The sequence below is a fragment of the Leptonychotes weddellii genome, chromosome 6 (assembly GCF_054177405.1).
Source record: "Leptonychotes weddellii isolate Sample4059 chromosome 6, ASM5417740v2, whole genome shotgun sequence".
NCBI lineage: Eukaryota > Metazoa > Chordata > Mammalia > Carnivora > Phocidae > Leptonychotes > Leptonychotes weddellii.
Genome location: NC_138374.1, coordinates 134,046,927 through 134,066,536, shown reverse-complemented (window position 1 = coordinate 134,066,536; position 19,610 = coordinate 134,046,927). Strand labels below are relative to the sequence as shown.

Sequence of the window (19,610 nt, the reverse complement as noted above, 5' to 3'; positions counted from 1 at the left end):
TCATGATCCCAGGGTCCTGGGATCGAGTCCCACATCGGGCTCCCTGCTCGGCGGGAGGCCTGCTTCTCCCTCTCCCACTCCCCCTGCTTGTGTTCCTGCTCTCGCTGTCTCTGTTTCTGTCAAATAAATAAATAAAATCTTTTAAAAAAAAAAAAAGATTTTACTTAGTTATTTGAGAGAGAGAGAACACAAGCAGGGGGAGCAGCAGAGGGAGAGGGAGAAGTAAGCCCCCTGCTGAGCAGGGAGCCTGATGTGGGGATTGATCCCAGGACCCCAGGATCGGGGGCAGACACTTAACTGACTGAGTCACCAGGCACCCCTGTTGATCTTTTCAAAGAACCGGTTCCTGGCTTCATTGATCTGTTCTGTTGTTTTTTTAGCTTCTATTTCATTTATTTCTGCTCTAATATAGATTATTTCCTTCCTTCTACTAGTTTCGGGTTTTGTTTGTTCTTCTTTTAATAGCTCCTTTAGGCATAAAGTTAGGTTGTGTATTTGAGATTTTTTTTGCTTCTTGAGGTAGGCCTATATTGCTCTAAACTTCCTTCTTAGACCAGCTTTTGCTGCATCCCAAAGATTTTGGACCACTGTGTTTTCATTTTTATTTGTCTCCATGTATTTTTTTATTTCTTCTTTGACTTCTTGGTTGACCCACTCATTGTTTAGTAGCATGTTATTTAACTTCCATGTATTTGTGTTCTTCCCAAATTTTTTCTTGTGATTGATTTCTAGTTTCATAGTGTTGTTGTCAGAAACGATGCATGGTACGACTTTGATCTTTTTGAACTCGTTGAGACTTGTTTAGTGGCCTAGTATGTGACCTACTCTGAAGAATGTTCCATGTGCACTTTAAAAGAATGTGTATTGTACTGTTTTAGGATGAAATGTTCTGAATATATCTGTTAGATTCATCTGGTCCAATGTGTCATCCAAAGTCATTTGTTTCCTTGTTGCTTTTCTGTTTGGATTATCTATCCATTGATGCAAGTGGGGTATTGTACTATCGTATGGTAGGTTATCTACTATTGTATTACTATCAATTACTTCCTTTTCATTTGTCATTAGCTGTTTTGTGTATTTGGGTACTCCTATGTTGGGTGCATAAATATTTACAATTGTTATATCTTCTTGTTGGATTGTACCCTTTATGATTATATAGTGTCCTTTTTTGTCTCTTGTTACAGTCTTTGTTTTAAAGTCTATTTTGTCCAATACAAGTATTGCATCCCCAGCTTTCTTTTCATTTCCACTAGCATAATAAATTCTTTTCCATCCCTTCACTTTCAATCTGCATGTGTCTTTAGGTCTGAAATGAGGCTCTTGGAGGCAGCACATAGATAGGTCTTGCTTTTTTATCCATTCTGTCATCCTATGTCTTTTGATTGGAGCTTTCAGTCCATTTACATTCAAAATAATTATTGATAGGTATGTACTTATTGCCATTTTGTTACTTGTTTATGGTTATTTTTGTAGTTATTCTCTGTTTCTTTTCTTGCTCTCTTGTATTATGGTTTGTTGGCTTTCTTTAGTGATATGCTTAGATTCTGTTCCATTTATTTTTTGCATATCTATTACTAGTTTTGATTTGTGCTTGCCATTATAGGTTTCTATATAACATCTTCTCCATATAGCAGTCTATATTAAGTTGATGGTCACTTAAATTTGAACACATTTTTTACTCCTCTCCCTCCCACAGTTTAAGTATATGGTGTCATACTTTATATCCTTTTAGTGAATCCTTTGATTGATTTCTATAGATAAACTTATTTTTACTGCTTTTGTGCTTCCTACTTTTCTTACTCCCACTTCTGATCTTTCCTTTCCACTCAAAGAGGCCCCTTTAACATTTCTTATAGGGCTGGTTTAGTAGTCATGAATTCCTTTAACTTTTGTCTGGGAAACTCTTTGTCTCTCCTTCTATTCTAAATGGTAGCTCTTGCTGGATAGAATATTCTTGGTTGCAGGTTTTTTCCTTTCAGCATTTTGAATATATCATGACACACCCTTCTGGCCTACAAAGTTTCTGCTAAAAAATTAGCTCATAGCATTATGGGATCTTCCTTGTATGTAACTGTTTTCTCTTGCTGCTTTTAAAATTCTTTATCACTACTTTTAGCCATTTTAATTACTATGTGTTTTGGTGCGAACCTTCTTGGGTTGACTTTTGGGGGCTCTCTGTGCCTCCTAGATCTGGATTTCTGTCTCCTTCCTCAGATTCAGTAAGTTTTCAACTATTATTTCTTCAAATGAATTTTCTGCTCCCCTTTCTCTCTCTTCTCCTTCTGGAATCACTACATTGAGTATGTTATTACACTTGATGGTGTTGCTGAATTCCCTAAGTCTATTTTCAGTTTTTTTTTTTTCCCTCTCTCCCATTCAGCTTGATTGCTTTCCATTACTCTGTCCTGTAGATCACTGATTCATTCACCTGCTTCTCCTAGTCTACTTTTTATTCCATCTGTGTATTTTTTTTTAAGATTTATTTATTTATTTTAGAGAGAGAGATCATGAGTGAGAGGGGCAGAGGAAGAAGAATCTCAAGCAGACTCCATGCTGAGCATGGAGCCCAAAGTGGGGCTCACTCTCACGACCCTGAGATCACAACCTGAGCTGAAAGCAAGAGTCGGATGTTTAACTGACTGTGCCATCCAAGTATTTTTAATTTCAGTTATTGAGTTCTTCTTCTCTGCTTGGTTCTTTTTTATGTTTTCTATTTCTTTTTTAAAGGTCTCACTGAGGTCCTCCACTCTTCTCAAGTCCAGTGAGTATCTTTATGACCATTACTTGAAATTCTCCATCCGGCATATTACTTATCTCAGTTTCTTTTATCTCTGTTGCCATGAGTCTGTCCTGTTCTTTCATCTGGGACATATTCCTCTTTCTCCTCATTTTGTCTAATTCTCTGTGTCTGTTTATTTTTTTTTATTAACATATAATGTACTATTTGTTTCAGGGGTAAGGTCTGTGATTCATCAGTTTTATATAATTCACAGTGTTCACATAGCACATACCCTCCCCAATGTCCATCACCAGCCACCCCATCCCTCCCATCTGTGTCTGTTTATATGTGGTAGGAAAGTCAGTTGTGTCTCATGCTCTTGAAAGTAGTGGCCTTATAAAGAAGAGGTCCTGGAGTGCCCTGAAGTGCAATGTTCCCATTCACCAGAAATTGGAGCTCTAGGGGTGTCTCTTATATGTGTTGTGTATGCCCTACTGGTGTGGCTGAGACAATTTTGCCTTCAGTCGAGTCATCTGCAATGACATCCTTGCTTGTTGTGGGCAGGGTTTGGTCCTTGTGTTATTAGTGGGCCAGTCTAGGGCTGCCTGGGCTTGAGTTGAGTCAGACCAGGCATTTGCCAGAGATGCAATAGCACTGAATACAGGGTGCTTTCCTTGTTTTGTTCCCTGAGAAGCTTTCATTGGTGGGCAAGACCTGCATTCAGACCAGATGTCTGCCCTTAGCCCATTGCTAGGGCAACAGTTGGACTCGTGTGTGTGTGTGTGTGTGTGTGTGTGTGTGTGTGATTATCTTCCCTTCTCCCTGGAACAGGAATCACTTTGGAGTGGTGCTGGCCCCTGCTGGCACTCCTTGCACACTGCCAGGTTTGTGGCACCACTTTGGGTGGGCTTTGGCCAGGGCGCATTGGAGGGGGCAGGACCACAGGAGAACTCAGGGGCAAGCTGGGCAGTGTTATCAAGGTTTGCGCCAGTGGGCTGCAGGAGAGGACCTATAGCAAATGGGACCCAGGCAAGCTGGGTTGGAGGGGGCAGATCTGCAGAAGTGGGGGGTGGGTGGAGGGCAGGGTATCTGGTGTTAGCAAGGTGTGTGCAGGTCTGCTGTGGGAGGGGACCTGGAATGGAGGCATGACTGTAAGGGGCATGTCTACAGGAAAATGTGGGGGTCGAGGGTGCTATTAGCAAGTTAGGTATTGAGTTGGCACTACACTAGTTCCCACAGGTATCCATGTGTCTAGGCTGGGGTGGGGGGGCAGGGGAGGGAAATGATGTCCTTCAACTCCTTTGTTCCTGGAGAAGTCTCCCAATGATCTCTGCCCCTCCAGCACATGCTCTGAGATTAGTAAACAAATCTCCTTCCCATATATTCCAGGTGTTTTTCAAACTGCTGCTTCTATGCTGTTTGTTGTGCTGCCTCTTTAAGGGCAGGGATTCAGTTTCCTCTCCCCCTCCCAGAGCCCAGCCAGCTGAATTTTAAAGTTCCAGGTGTTAAGCCCCGCTGATTATAAGAACTCATGAAATTAGGCCCCTCTGGTTTTTCAAAACCAAATGTTATGGGGATTCATCTTCCCTGCGTGAGAGTCTGTTTCTGTCCCTCCTCTGCACCCACACCATCCCTCCCTCCCATGGACAGTCCTATGGGTCCATTTAGCTCCCAGCTGCATCTCTGCCTTTCCTACCCTCTTTGATGTGACCTCTTCTATATGTTTAGCTGTGGAGCATTTGTTCTGGCAGTCTTCAGGTCATTTTCTGGGTTATTTACATTGATGTGGGTGTTATCTAGTTGTATCCATGGGACAAGTGAGCTTAGGGTTCTTCTACTCTGCCATCGTCGCCAGAAATCCAATGTATTATTAAATTTTAGAGGGTTCAGGACAGTATAAATATAGTATACTATCATATATGTCTCTATACCTAGAATATTTCTAGAAAGATCAATAAGAAATTCATAACAGTAATTCCTGGGGAGAGGAAATAGGTAGCTGGAGACAAGAAAGCTTGCTTTTTTAATTATGTACACTTTTTTGTATCTTTTCAATTTATGTATTTCCAATTCCTCCAAAAAAGCAAACTTAAACACACACACACACACGCTGTGGTTAGAGGAAATGGAACAAAGGGAAAGGAAAGGATCAGGAAGAAGGTCTGGAAGCACAACGGTCATAAATTCAGACTAAAAGGCAAAAGCAACTCAAATTCTAGAGGCAGAGCTCCCTGTTCCACAGTGTTTGGGGCTGCCTCATTTATCTATTTATTCACCAAACACTCAAGAGAGACTTTTATGGGCCATTCAGGTGTTAGATATTCAGGCACAGGCATTGGCCCTGTCCTCAAGTAGTTCATATACTCATGTGGGGAGAGAGGAGTAATCACACTAGTGTCATGTTGAGTCACGGAGATAACACCTATACAGGATTTATGGAAGTGTAGAAGAGAGGCACTCGGTCTAGGCTGCAGTGGGAAGCTAAGAGAAAACTTCCCCTGGAACAGGTATTCTGGCTTCTTCCTTCTATCCCTAGGTCTTCTATCATCACCACCTTCTCCCAGCCCTTTCCTGCTGCAGCAAGGATCTGAGTAATCTCCTCATTGCTGTTGTCCCTACAGAGCAGGTGCCGGAGCCTCAAGTCATCATGAAGTCTGTGAACATGTCTGATAGTGGCTCCTGTAACATTACCTTGATTTGCTTTGTGGAGAGGGCAGGGACAAGTGTTCTGTACAGCTGGACCCTGAGGGACGCCCAAGCGTCTGAATCCCATGAGGGCTCCACTTTCATCATCCACTGGAGGCTGTGTGACCCAGACCTGCCATATACCTGCACAGCCAGGAACCCAGTCAGCCAGAACACCTCCAGCCCTGTCCATGCCCGGCAGTTCTGTACAGGTATGGGCTCCACTTAGGCCCTCCAGGGGATTCCAGAAATGGTCTGAGCAGCTGTGAAGTTTAAACCGCCAGGGTTCTGGCAGGACACAGGTGGAGTGGGGAAGAAGACAGGCTTGAAGAACTCTTGTTCTCTACCCTCCGGGACCTGAAAGAGACTGGCAGGGCACTTGGGAACTCCCAGGGAACTGTGAAACTCTAAGGGTAGAGCAAGGGAAGGGAAGAGAATATGGATGAAGAGATCTAGTTTGTTCTTTGTTTGAGGTCTCCTCAGAAGGACAGGGAGGGCAAGAGAGGCCTGAGTATGCAAAAGGCAGAGCCAGGTGCATATGACACGTGTTCATGGGATGCCTCATCAGAGGAAGGGAAAGGAGATGTGGGCAAGAGAGCCTATGGGGCTTCCATCTCCTTCAGGCAGGCTGAGGGTTAAGAGAAGAGAGCCAATGACTGAAGCCGCAATGTTTCATCTCTGACTGCAGATCCAGGAGCCTCCAGAGGAGAGTCAATGGGGGAGATGGTGGTGGGGATCCTGGGGGAGTCAGTCACCCTGCCCCTAACACTCTCGGCCAGTCACTCCGGAGAGAACGTCATCTGGATGTTTAACACATCTATTATCAGCAAAGAGCAGAAAGAAGCAGCAACAGCTGATCCATTCATTAAGTTCAGGGATCCCAACAAGAACTCTAGCCAAGATTACTCCCTGATGATTGGCCAGCTAAAGATGGAGAATGCCGGCCACTACTATGCCTATGTGTGCTCAAAGGCCTCCGGAGTCATCAGCACAAAACACATCACCCTGCTCGTCTACGGTGAGTTTCTGAGCAGAGCACTCATCATTAGATTCCTTCCCTGAGATGTTTCTCTTCTTTGCTGCTTTCCCTGCCTCCCTCCTCCCTCGAGCCTCTCTTCCTACCAAAATGCCTCAGATCACTAGGACACCTATTGAGTCCAGACCAGTCAACTCACAGGAAGAAAAATCTCCAGCCAGCAGCTGGGCAAAATCTACCTGCCAAGGTCCCCCTTTTACTAAGTTTCCAGTTAATCTCCACCACCCAACCTTCAGTACTTGCTCCTGTCCTCCTGCATTGCTTGTCAGGTGGGTCTCAGAACTCTTCAACCCGCATTTTTATAGAATATAAGGGCACAGCTGGCTGGAGTGGACTCAGAGAAGACTGAGGAGAAAGGCTTTAGTGTCCAAAGACCCTATGACCTCCACGAGGGACGGTTGCTTGGCTCTCCCGAGTGTGAGGGACAGAACTTGCAGTCTTCTCCTCAGGCTTTGGCCTCGCAGAAGCTTGTCTTGACAGTTGGGCTTACATTTGCCAGCTCCTTCACCTGTACCATCCAGACATGGTCATCACATCCCCTGTCTGGGTTTGCTGGTGTCTAAGTATCTGTGAAGAATCACTGTGCGTGGTCCCATTAAAATATGCTGGAAGTCAGCTAGTCCACATCTATAGCATACTGTGACTCAAATATTAAAAAAAAGGCAAGAAGATTAAGTAAAAATAATAATAAACTGGGAACAATTGGAGCCAATGTTATATTTCTTTTAAAATTGCTAATATTTATTGAGCACTAACTCTATGTCAGCACTGCACTCACCTTCTTTACACTTTATCTCCTGGATAAAAAACTTAGATGATGGAACATCAACATGTAAGTCTTCAAGAGTCTTCAAAGCACATGGGACATTGTACTTACCTGTGTCGATGGGTTTGCTAGTTCTTCACAAGGTACTGTATAGAGTGATGTGGTATCTTTTTTTCCAGTTTTCATTAACTCCTCTATTTAACATCTGAGCATCAAACGCCCAAAGAGGTGAAGTGATATGTCTGAGATTTCATGACTACCAAGAGAAAGGCCAGGTGCACTCCAAAATGTCTGTGACTTCTGGAGGCACTTTCTCAGCCCTAATGCAGTGTCAACACACAACTTCATGAGTGTATTCTGGTTGAGTGAAGACGTGGTGACTGCCCAGCAGGCAGACCTCACTCTGCATTAGGTCTGTCTTTCTCCTCACACAGGGAGATTGAAGAAGCCAAAAATTACCTGGCATCCTGGGCTTGCTGAGGATGGCATCTGCAGGGTCAGCCTGACATGCTCAGTGGAGGACAGTGGACACAATGTGACATATAGATGGACCCCCATACCGAAAGGAACCTTCGAGTCCCAAGGGGGACCTCACCTCAATGTCTCTTGGACAAGTGGTGAAATTCATCCCAACTTCACATGCATCACCAGCAACCCTGTCAGCAACAGCTCCCAGCAGTTTCTTTCCGGCAACATCTGTCCAGGTTACCCTTTATCTCTGCTCAGTCAGACCTCAGGGCCTTGGATGCTTGGGTCCAAGTGTTTGCATTCTGAGTGGTTCTTTATGAAGTGCAGTGAGGGAGTGTGGGCAAGAGTGCTTTAGAGTAGCATATTCCAATAGAAATATAATGGGAATCACACATGTAATTTACACTTTCTATTTTTTTAAAAGATTTTCTTATTATTTATTTGACAGAGAGACACAGTGAGAGAGGGAACACAAGCTGGGGGAGTGGGAGAGGGAGAAGCAGGCTTCCCACGGAGCAGGGAGCCCAACGTGGGGCTCAATCCCAGGACCCTGGGATCATGACCTGAGCTGAAGGCAGACGCTTAATGACTGAGCCACCCAGGTGCCCCTAATTTACACTTTCTAATAGCCACATTAGATAAAGCCAAAAGAAACAAGTAAAACTAACTTTAATAATATGTTTTATTTAACCCCCTAAATCCAAAATATCACCATTTTGGATTGTATTCAATACAATATCCTTAAGATAATTTACATTTCATGTTGTACTAAGTTTTTGAATCCAGTATGTATTTTACACTAACAGCCCATGTCAATTCAGATGCCAAATTTCCATGGGAGGTACTTGATCTGTATTCAGATTTCATAAAAGTTACAGTTGAAAAAAATAGATTTACATATCCAAGTTTTTCCAAACCTACTTATCAGCTTTTCAATAAGGAATTGAATCGCCATATTTCAATTTCAATTTTAATTTTTTAAAAATCAAATAAAATAAGCAATTTAGTTCTTCAGTCATACTGGCCACATTCCAAGGGCTCATACCATGGCTTATGGCTACCATACTTGGACAGCACAGTGTCAGGAGTTAGTGGAGATGAGTTGATAGAAATTGATAGGTTAAGGAGGGGCGCCTGGGTGGCTCAGTCCTTAAGCGTCTGCCTTTGGCTCAGGTCATGATCCCAGGGTCCTGGGATTGAGCCCTGCATCGGACTCCTTACTCAGCGGGAAGCCTGCTTCTCCCTCTCCCACTCCCCCTGCTTGTGTTCCCTCTCTCACTGTCTCTCTCTGTCAAAAAATAAATTTAAAAAATCTTACCAAAAAAAAAAAGAAGAGGGGCGCCTGGGTGGCTCAGTTGGTTAAGCGACTGCCTTCGGCTCAGGTCATGATCCTGGAGTCCCAGGATCGAGTCCCACATCGGGCTACCTGCTCAGCGGGGAGTCTGCTTCTCCCTCTCCCGCTCCCCCCTCTTGTGCTCTTTCTCTCTCTCACTCTCTCTCTCAAATAAATAAATAAAATCTTTAAAAAAAAAAAAAAGGAAGAAGAAGAAATTGATAGGTGAAGGAATGCAGACCACAAAGGAACACAGACTGTGAGTGGAAGCTAGAAAGAAAGGCCTAGTGGCTCTTACTAGATGCCAGGCACTATTATATCCTTGTGCATTTTAACACAATTAACTTCACAATAATCTTACACAGCAAATACTCTTACTATTCTCCATTACATAAAGACACTGAGACTCAAAAAGGATAAGGGACTTGCCCAAGGTCACACAGCAGAAGCATGACTAGAACCCTGAGTTCTGTGCTCTGTTCTGCTCTAGAAGGAAGTAGAAAAAAGGAAGGTTTACCTAGGGTGACAATGCTAGGTCAGGCTGGCAGACGGATTTAGAGCCCTATTAAGTGGAGTCTTGACTCTGTCTCGAGCCTAGAACTGCCCTTACACCATTTACAGAGAGGAGCAGTGTAGTGTGATGGATAAGGGTATCCTAGGATCAGGCAGCCTGCATTCAAATCCTGTTCAGGTATTTAAAACTCTGGACACTGAGCAAGGCATAAATTTCTCTACCTCAGGACAGTGTCTGCCTTAAGTACTGCTATAACTTCTAGCCCAGAACAATGCCTGCTCAATAAATAGTTGTAGAATGAATGAATGAAAAGGCATATTTTCTGCAATAACATGAGATTTTAAGAGGCAGGTAGGATGGCCATTATGCTTTGTCCATTGTTTGTTCCAATCTCCTTGTCATTATTTATATTAATATCATTCATTTCCTCTTCATAGGGCCTGAGAGAAACACAGAGCTTTACATTGGGCTCTCCTTGATGGCCTCCATCCTGTGCTTTGGGATCTTCATCTGGTGCATTTGGAAGCGAAAAAGACCGTGTGGGTTTCTGAGATCATTGGCACCTGCCAGCACTAGACCATATCCCTGGGACCTCTGGAGACTTGTCTGCCCTCTCATGATCCCCTCTTACCCCCACTCTCCCAAAAGTTCATTTCTTCTCAGAGTGATGGGGGGAAGGGCTGTTAGTTGGGACTCTAAATTTAGTTACAAATCCTTGAAACCTGACTCAAACTACCTTTAAAAGGGGGGGAGGGTGCAGGAGGTGTGATTTATTATTTTGAGACTCACATAATCAATCTGTGGGAAAGACAGGGAAGGAGCTGGCCTTAGGGACAAATGTTACCAGAGTCTCAAAAATCACCAGAGCCCTCCATCTCTCACCTTTACTTTTCTCTTTGAGCTGAGGGGCAGGGTGGGGGTGGGGTGTGCCACAACCCAGCAATTGGTAGCTCCAGACTCACACCTACTAAGATATGCCACCAGGAAGAGAAAAAAGATGTTTCCCTCCAACTCGAAATATCTCTGATTGGCGCAGCCTTGGGTCATGTGACCATTGCTTGGACCAATCTCTGTGGCCAATGGGATTAGCTATTATGATTGGCAGCTTCCTCAGAATTTCATATTGCAGGGGAAATGGAATAGTTCCCAGAAAGAGCATATTGGTTAGAACACATAGGATCCCTAGAACAATTCCTGCAAGACAGCAAACAAATCTGATGATTGGCTACCAGAGAGGGGACAGAGGGATGACAGGAGGCTCCAGGGCCCTCTCCTCATTTGAAGATGACCTTAGGACTCTGGTCACCCTGTCCCATGGGTTCCTAGTCACATCAGGGTTCACCTCCTCCCTAGAGCCTTTTTCTTGTCTTTGTCCCTGGAAATCTCTCCCTGTCTCCTTTGACACTCAGAATCAGACGCCTCTGTCCTCACAGACCTATTGATAAACCTTCTGTACCTTGGTTTGTCAGGTTCAGACCCAGCCTCCAACTCCAGCCACGCTGAAACCCCAACAGACGCACCAGGTAATATCACCAATGATACAGGCTGTGGGGTCCCTGGGTCAGATGGAAGCTCCAAAGCCTGGCTATTTATTTGGTGTGATCTGCCAACCCACAACATGAGCACCACCCAGGAGCTTGTTAGAAATGCAAATCTTGGGCACCACCCCAGATACTGAGCTCTAGCCTGCATCTTAAGGTGAATCATAAGCTTGTTAAAGTTGAAGAAGTACTGTGGTTTGGAGAAGGAAGGTGGTTTGGGGAACAGAAACCACAACCAGGAAGGACTCAGGAAAGATGGTAATCAGAGCTAGGGGAGGCAGCCTGTCCTCTGGGGTCTCTAAGGTTCCTCGGGCATTATCATCACTTAAATGTGGCCTCCGGTGAGGATGGAGTTATTTTCCTCACTCCAAGAATGGAGGAACAAAGGCCAGATAGAATGATAGAAACTGTGGTAGGAGCAAAACTAAAACCTAATTAAAATTAAAACCCATGAGACTGTCTAGGACACCTATTACCCAAGAACATCACTGAGGCAGTGGTTTTCCAACTTTTAAAAAAGCTAAGGAATAAAAAAAAAAAAGCTAAGGAATGCTTTCTTCAAACAAAATACTGTGCAACACCCCAATAGCACAAAGTGTGCAAAAGTGGAACTGTCCTGATGGGTATTGGTGCGGTGAGCTGAGATGCCTGCATCTTACCACCCCCCTTTCCCATCGCTCCGTCCTCAATTACCACCCTGAACTCTAAGCTCTGGAGTTCTAAGGAATTCCCAAACTCCACCCACTGGGACAATCCTGCTATAAAAAAACACAGGTAACCTCTCATGGTGGAGATCCCTCAAAGAGATGGAACAGAAGGAGTGATGGGTGGGATGGGTGGGATGGGTGGGATGCCAGCGGCTCAAGTAATCCAACAGTGCAGACTTTTCGGATGGGAAAATGTAATCAAGAGAAAGGGACCAAGAAGTGGGAATGAGGCTAAGTGTGGAACTTCCCATCAGCTCCCTCCTCACAGCTGGGGGGCAGACCCTGGTCTCCCCCAGCCTGTGCCCTTGTTCCTTGGTGCTCTGGGCACAGGAGTAAGGAAGTAGGGACACCACTGTCACCTCTGCTCTTCCTCCTTCCCCAGCACCTTTCCTCAGCTCCCAAGGTCTGCTTCTTTAACCTCCCCAGCATCTCTCCAAAGTCTCCTCTTCTCTAGATCTTCTGTCACTGCCGAGGTTCGTCATGTCACAATTCTTTTGTTTATTGAATAGGGTTTTTATATTGAAAAGTCATATAATCACATAGTTTACAGTTTAATCTCCTTCCCAATCCCAATCTCCTGGTACCCCCAAAAGGCCTTCATAATTAAGATGCATTTCAAAATCCTTTAGGGGTCTTTAATGCATTTATGGGCATTAAATATATTTGAGCATGTGTGTGTGTTTGTGTGTGTGTGTGTGTAGGTACCTTTCCTTTAATTACACATATGGGAGCAATCTATAGCATTTTCTTGAACCTTGCATTTTTAACTTAAGAGAATATCCTAGTAATATTAACATATGTAAGACTGATTCCCATTTATTCCATCCTACAGATGTGCCTTAATTTATTTAACTAGTCCTCATTAACAGCCATTCCCATTCCTTGTTAATTCTTCTCTAAAATAGTATACCAGTTTCCTAACTGGCCATTCCTTCCCCAGGGTTTCTCTCTTCTATCCCTTCTGCTCATCACTTTGCCAAGTCAACACTGACTGCTCTAAAACCATCAGTGGTTCCTCATGGCCTTTGTCTGTTACTCAAAAAGCAATAAAACCTAGGGCCCAAGTGTATGTGTTCTGAGGTCAGATAGTCCTGTATTTGAATCTCAATTCTGCTCATTAGTGATCTTGGGCAATTCAATCTCTATGCATCAGTTTCCTTACCTTGTAAAATATGTGCGCCCAATTCTTAGAGTTGCTGTGAGTACTGAGTGGGTCAGTGCCAACAGTGTGAACTCAATAGGTGGTAATTACTGTTATGTTCTCATTCAGTATTTAACCAGACCATGCTTTACCTACTTTTTTCCTATGCAAATCCCATAGGGAGCAGTTTTGAGTATTAGTTAAGAACAACAGGAAAAAAAAAAAAGAACATCAGGGACTAGGTTTCCAACATTCAAATCCCGACCCTACCACTTACTCAGGCAAATATTTACCCTTATGTGCTCCAGTTTCCTCATCTGCAAAATATATATATATATATATATATATATATATATATATATATATAGTTTTTGTTTTATGTGGTTTCATGCAGATTGAATAAGTTTATTAGTGAAAAGTGTTTAGACTGGTGTCTGATACATACTAGGCACTTGGTAAGTGTGAGCCATTATTATTCTACACACAGAATGGGCTGCTTGCTGTGTCCCCAAAGGCAGCTAGACATGTACCTAGTGTGCCAACCAATTGTTCAATACAGACACCCATTCTGATTGTCCTACACCCAGTCCATTGCATCTATTAAATATTTTGAATACCATCTTTTCCCAAAAGAAAGGGTTTCACACCTGCCCTTAATCATGCTGCTTCTTCAACCAAGAATAGCCTGTCACTCATCAAAATCCCACCCCTCCATCAAGGCCCACCTCAATCCCACCACTTTCATGAGCTCTTCTCTGCTTCCTAACCAGAGACCATGTCCTCACATTTTCCTCACACTTTTCATGTCACCCTCGCCAGAGCTGGGCTTGCATTCATTGATTTCTGTATGGATCTGACCCCCCACTAGACAGTGTCCTCCTTCAAGAGCAGGTCTAATGACCTTTGTGTTTTCCCAGAGTATACACCATGGCACTTAGGATGGCTTAGCCAACAGAGCCAGTTTGGCTCACTGAGCGTTGCTAAGTCCATCTCATGTCACACTCCATGAATGTTTACCAAGTGGAAATGAGTGAATGCTTGAAAGGAAGGAGGAAGGGAGAGTGGAATGGAGTCCCCTGTGGGGAGACAGGAAAACAACCTCTCCTCCAGTTCTTTGGGCCTCACCTGGAGTAGAAGTCAGAGCAGGTTGGATCCTTGCACAAAACAAGAAGGAGGTGGGGGTTGGCACACTTTTTACCAAGCCCGCATGATGTGTTCAAAACTCACTGCTGACCACCCACTATGCAATATGCTCTCCCAAGGGTGTCAGAAGCTGGACACTTTCCCTAAGACTGCCAAGCAAGAGCATAGCCCCACCTCCGAGAGCAGTGAAACAACAGAGAAGAACCAGGAGAGGACTGGCAGAGCCAAGGCTAGAAGACACCAGGAGCATGACTTGCTCACTCAGGAAAGCACTGGATCTGACTCATCATCTGAAGGGCAAGCAGAATATGATCTCGTCACTCCGGAAAGCAAGGTGCCTGCGTCTGTGGACAACACGGTGTATACGCAAGTGTTCCTCAACTTGCAGGTGAACTCTTTGGATCAGTACACCTTCCCTCCTCCTCTACTTCTAGGACCATCCAATATCCTGGATGACTAGTCCTTCCAAACTGGGGCCAGAACCAGCAGCACATGGGCAGATAATTGTAGCTCTATCCATGTTTACCAAACCTTGGGGTCCCTTGGAATGAAAGAGCTAATCCTCAGCTCCCAAGCTTGGGCCATTGATGAGGGAGATGTGAGCAACCAGAAGCAAGGTCCCCACTGCACTAAGGTAGCCACCACCCTCTGTGTGAAACCTAAACCTGGTGGGGTGTCCCCTCTCCCTATGGGCTGAAGGTGAAACTCTGGAAAGCTCTCATCTGGTGATTATGGATAGTCTGATGTTGGTCTGTTACAGGGAAAGACCCCAGTTCCTGAGCAGAAAGAAAGTTCAGCCACAATCTACAGCTGTGTACAGACATCTCAGAAGGTGAGAACAATTTTCTCTGTATGCCAAGGCTCCTAAAGCAAAGAACTATTACACAGACCATTTTAACTGAACGTCTTAGATCCCCATGGCAAAGGAGCTTAGGTTCTCTCCACTATGCATCCCCGGACACACTCCATGGTCAACAGAGATGCTTAAACAAATATTTCTGATTCACATCTGTTTGGCCAAAGGCTGAACATTTCTAATTGATTTAATAATGTTTTATACTGATTATTAACACTGACCAGAATGAGAAGCTGTAAACACAAATACTGTATGATCTATATATATTTCTAAATCTATTTCTAACCCTAATCTTAATCCACCTCAATGGCAATTTCCAAAAACAATTGGAAATTAGCCAATAGTCCAATGTCAAGATTTTTTGGAAAATGTGCTATTAACTACAACATATTGGTTTTATTGTGATGTTAAAAGATCCCTTAAAGGTAGAATTTACCATTAAATAATAATAATAATAACTAACTTTCACATCAAGTTCATAAAACATTGACAAACATATTCTCATGTGATCCCTAGAACACCTCTACAAATGTATTGTCATCCACATTTTCTAGCAAAAGAAGCTGAGATTTCACAGAAGCTAATTTTGCCTAACACAGACAGTAGTTGGACTTTCAGGATTAAAAACCAGAAAGAGGGGTGCCTGGGTGGCTCAGTCGGTTAAGCGTCTGCCTTTGGCTCAGGTCATGATCCCAGGATCCTGGGATCCAGCCCCGCATCAGGCTCCCTGCTCAGCTGGGAGCCTGCTTCTCCCTCTCTCTCTGTCCCTCCCTCTACTTGTGTTCTCTCTCTGTCTCCCTGTCAAATAAATAAATAAAATCTTTAAAAAATATAAAAATACGGGGCGCCTGGGTGGCTCAGTTGGTTAAGCATCTGCCTTTGGCTCAGATCATGATCTCAGAGTCCTGGGATTGAGCCCCCCCGTCGGGATCCCTGCTCAGTGGGGAATCTTCTTCTCCCTCCCCTTCTCCCTCTGCCCCTCCTGACCCAGCTCGTGCTCTCTCTCTCTCAAATAAATAAAATCTTTAAATATATATGTGTGTGTGTGTATATATATATATATATATATATATATATAAAATAAGAACCACAAAGAGTTTTAAAATAATCCTGAATAATCTTAACCAATTAACCTTGACCTGATTCTAGCTGCCGGCTCTGCTTTCACTTCCCTGAAAACATTGGGTCCATATATACTTTTGTTTTCAAATCTCTCCCAGAATTCCCTCCCTGTTTTTCCTCCTTGTTTTAACATGCTCAAACAAAATATTTTCAAAGATTTATTTACTTATTTTAGAGAGGGAGGGGCAGAGGGAGAGGGAGAATCTTAAGCAGACTCCCCGCTGAGCGCCGAGCCAGACACAGAGCTCCGTTTCACCACCCTGAGATCATGACCGGAGCCGAAATCAAGAGTCAGATGCTTAACCGACTGAGCCACCCAGGCACCCCCAAACAAGATTTTAAAAAAAGAAAAACTCTCAAAGTTTTTCAGTTATACTACTTATCTGTGACTGATGAATCAATCAATAGATACTTATTAAACATCTTTTGTTTGCCCAGAACTGGGCTGAATGCTGTGGGGTTTTAGATGTATCTAAGGCATTATCCTTAATCTTGAAGCCTGTGGTCTTACCTGGCTTTCAGTGGAGGAGGAGTGGAGCCAATTCAATCACCTAGAAGGGAAATGAAAACGCTCTACATACTACTTGTTAGGTGTGCAGTTCCCAAGGGTTTTCCAGATATTGGAAGTGGGAGATACCACCGCACAGAGGTAGACAGGAAAGGCTTCATGAAAAAAATAATTTGGATTGCACCTTAAAAGATGGATAGAATTTGCTCAGTAAGCTTTTGTGCAGATACGCAGCCATCAACCGTCATCTACCTCATGTCCTGTCTTGTGAAATATCGCCTATGCTGAGGTACTTCACCTGTGGCCTTGAGACCTCATCTGTACTTTCCACTATATTCCCAAAGCTGCTTTCTACTCCGACCTGGCCCTTTGTGTTTGGGCCAATACTGGTCAATCTTAAAGTCATGGACATCAGTCCCTACTCTGAGTTTCAGAATGGCTTTGAGTCACCTCTGGTCTGGTCAGTCCTGCATGGCTCCCACACCACCCCAAGGACTCCAGATCCCTGCAACCACCCTCATTCACAGTCTAAGTGGAAATGAATTGGAAATGAATGCATTTCTTCAGCCAAGGTCTTGACAGAATTTATCCCTTGCCTTCAGAATTTTTAGGACCACGAATCTTGATTCTGGGTCCCCTGAGGCTATCATTGCCCACTTGGTCAGGAAATTCTCAAACCTACTTCAGCCTTTATTTTCTGACATGTGTCTCTGCATGATATCTCAAAGGTTTATGCTGTTCCCGAGCTATTCCTGACACCCTGCCTCCCCTCCTCTCTGCATCAGCTCACATCTCACCTGCTCCTCAGGGCCTTCTGTGAACAAGGAGTCCTCAGAACCCTGGGAACATGAAGGCCTACAAGTCTGGACCATTACTTTGATGCATAATCTCTACCACCTGGAATATCTTTCTACAGATGTTTGTCTTGCTTCTCCAGCCAGGACAGAGACTGAGCTCATTAGACAGTAGCTTCTTGAGAGCAAGGCCTTTTATTGCCATTTTTGTATTCCCTCAACCTGCTGCACTAAATCACCCTCTATCTCCCTTACAGAGAGCCTAGCCAACTTCCCAGCAGGAGGTTCTGCATAAATGCCTGCCATCAGCTTGATGGATTGTTCCATCCCTAGGCCAGTCCATATGACCTGACTACCTACAGCATGGACCAGTCTTAGCCTGGCCTGACCTCCCTCTCTCACCAGCACAGGGCCAAGGAAACCAGGGCCTCCCAGACTTTATTAACCATATGCTTGTGTGTCTTTTGGCTCACAGGTGATGCCACCACCACAACAGGATGATCTTGAGTCTCCTGAAAGCCCTACCTATGAAAATTTCAGCTGCAGAGAAAAGCAACTGCTGCCTCTCTCCCTGTAGTTGGAGAGTCTGCTGGACGGTGTAGGGCCTGCGCTTTTACAGACAGAAGCACTTCAGAATTGTCTTCAGTGTCTCAAAGATGCGTGGGTTTCCCCCTCCCGCTTCCTTCCACCCCTGTGACTACCCAAGCCCATTAATAGATCAGACACAGGCTCCTTCTTGGAGTCCCCAGCCTTCAAGCTGTCCCTGCTCTGTCCATCTCCTTGTGTGCTCATACAGTTTCCCCTCTCAGCTCAGATGTACCACCTCAGAGCTCGGCCAAGACTGGTCCAGTGTTGTTGAAAGGACTCTGGACCTTCACACCGTCTTCTAAAGAGGGGCTAAAATGAATCCAATGGATATTCTCACACATGGACGCAAAGACCTATGTAAATCGTGTCCACTGTAGTATCTTTTTAAATAAAAGGACAGAAATAACCTAAATGTCCATTTAGTAGGAATGTGGTTAAATGTGTGATAGTGTACCCATGTGACAACAAGCCCTGCCACTTCTGTAAAGAAAGGAAAGACTAGGGGCGCCTGAGTGGCTCAGTGGTCAAGCGTCTCCCTTTGGCTTGGGTGGTGATCCCAGGGGCCTACTTCTTCCTCTCCCTCTGCCATTCCCCCTGCTTGCGCTCTCTCTCTCTGTCAAATAAACAAATTAAATCTTATGGAAGGAAGGGAGGAAGGGAGGGGGGGAGGGAGGGAGGGGGAGGAAAGAAAGAAAGAGCAAGAAAGAAAGAAAGAGAGAGAGAGAGAGAAAGAAAAAGAAAGAAAGAAAGAAAGAAAAAGACTAGGGGCGCCTGGGTGGCTCAGTCGGTTAAGCGACTGCCTTTGGCTCAGGTCATGATCCTGGAGTCCCGGGATCGAGTCCCGCATCGGTCTCCCTGCTCGGCAGGGAGTCTGCTTCTCCCTCTAACCCTCCCCCCTCTCATGTACTCTCTCTCTCTCTCATTCTCGCTCTCTCAAATAAATAAATAAATCTTTAAAAAAAAAAAAGAAAGAAAAAGACTAGTATGTGCTAATATGGAATAAGCGCTAAGAACGGAAAGAACAAAGCCCAGGACAGTGTGTATCACATGCTACCAGTTAGATAAAGAAGAAATGTATATCTATATGCTTATATAGTTATACAAAAGTTCCAAAGAAAATATGAAATACTTATCAGTGGCTGCCTCCAGGGAGTAAACTGGGTTGTTGTTTTTGCTGCATACTTTTTTGTACTGCAGATTTCTGTTTCTAACCATATATGTGTATCATTCTTTTGATATATTTTTAAGTGCTTAAAATGCCTCTACCATATAACCTTCCCATATTTACCCCAAAGAACTTCTCTCCTCGTTGTCCGGTCTGGATGGGAAACAACCATAGTACCTCTCCTCTCCCCACAGCTGTGGCTCAGCCCTATCTCCCTGCCTGTAAGTCGCACTACCTTTGACTTATATTCATGATACTGTAGTGTACGTTTGTGTCACATGCACCTGGAAGCCCATGTATGTCCTTTAATGTTGTGCTTCTGTTGTCATACTTTCCTGCACGTGTCCTATGGAGCCAATATGTCTTCTGTGTCCTGTAATGAGTACTCCCGGGGACCAACCAGTGCTTCATACGCAGCAGAAGCTTAACTACTGCTTCTTCACTGGGTGGTCATTGCATGGATAATCATCCTCATAAGGCATTATTACAGAAGCTCAGTGAAGACATGTAATATGATAATGCTG

At 44.2% G+C, this 19,610-nt stretch overlaps 1 protein-coding gene across 4 annotated transcripts in view; it reads left to right on the top strand.

Moving 5' to 3' along the window:
* LOC102738912 (T-lymphocyte surface antigen Ly-9) overlaps nt 1-18,333 on the top strand; it is a 27,560-nt gene extending 9,227 nt beyond the window's left edge. For 2 of the 4 annotated variants that reach the window (XM_081825304.1, XM_006744425.3), the window contains 8 exons: nt 5,341-5,616; nt 6,093-6,422; nt 7,641-7,910; nt 9,959-10,060; nt 10,991-11,044; nt 14,173-14,441; nt 14,814-14,885; nt 17,809-18,333. In XM_081825304.1, coding sequence (XP_081681430.1) covers nt 5,341-5,616; nt 6,093-6,422; nt 7,641-7,910; nt 9,959-10,060; nt 10,991-11,044; nt 14,173-14,441; nt 14,814-14,885; nt 17,809-17,910 — 1,475 coding nt within the window. In that variant the 3' untranslated portion in view covers nt 17,911-18,333. Of the gene's footprint in view, nt 1-5,255; nt 5,617-6,092; nt 6,423-7,640; nt 7,911-9,958; nt 10,061-10,990; nt 11,045-14,172; nt 14,442-14,813; nt 14,886-17,808 lie in introns of all 4 variants that reach the window. The other 2 variants (XM_081825305.1, XM_031040270.2) reach the window with 2 other exon arrangements.
* Nucleotides 18,334-19,610: the final 1,277 nt, after the last annotated feature.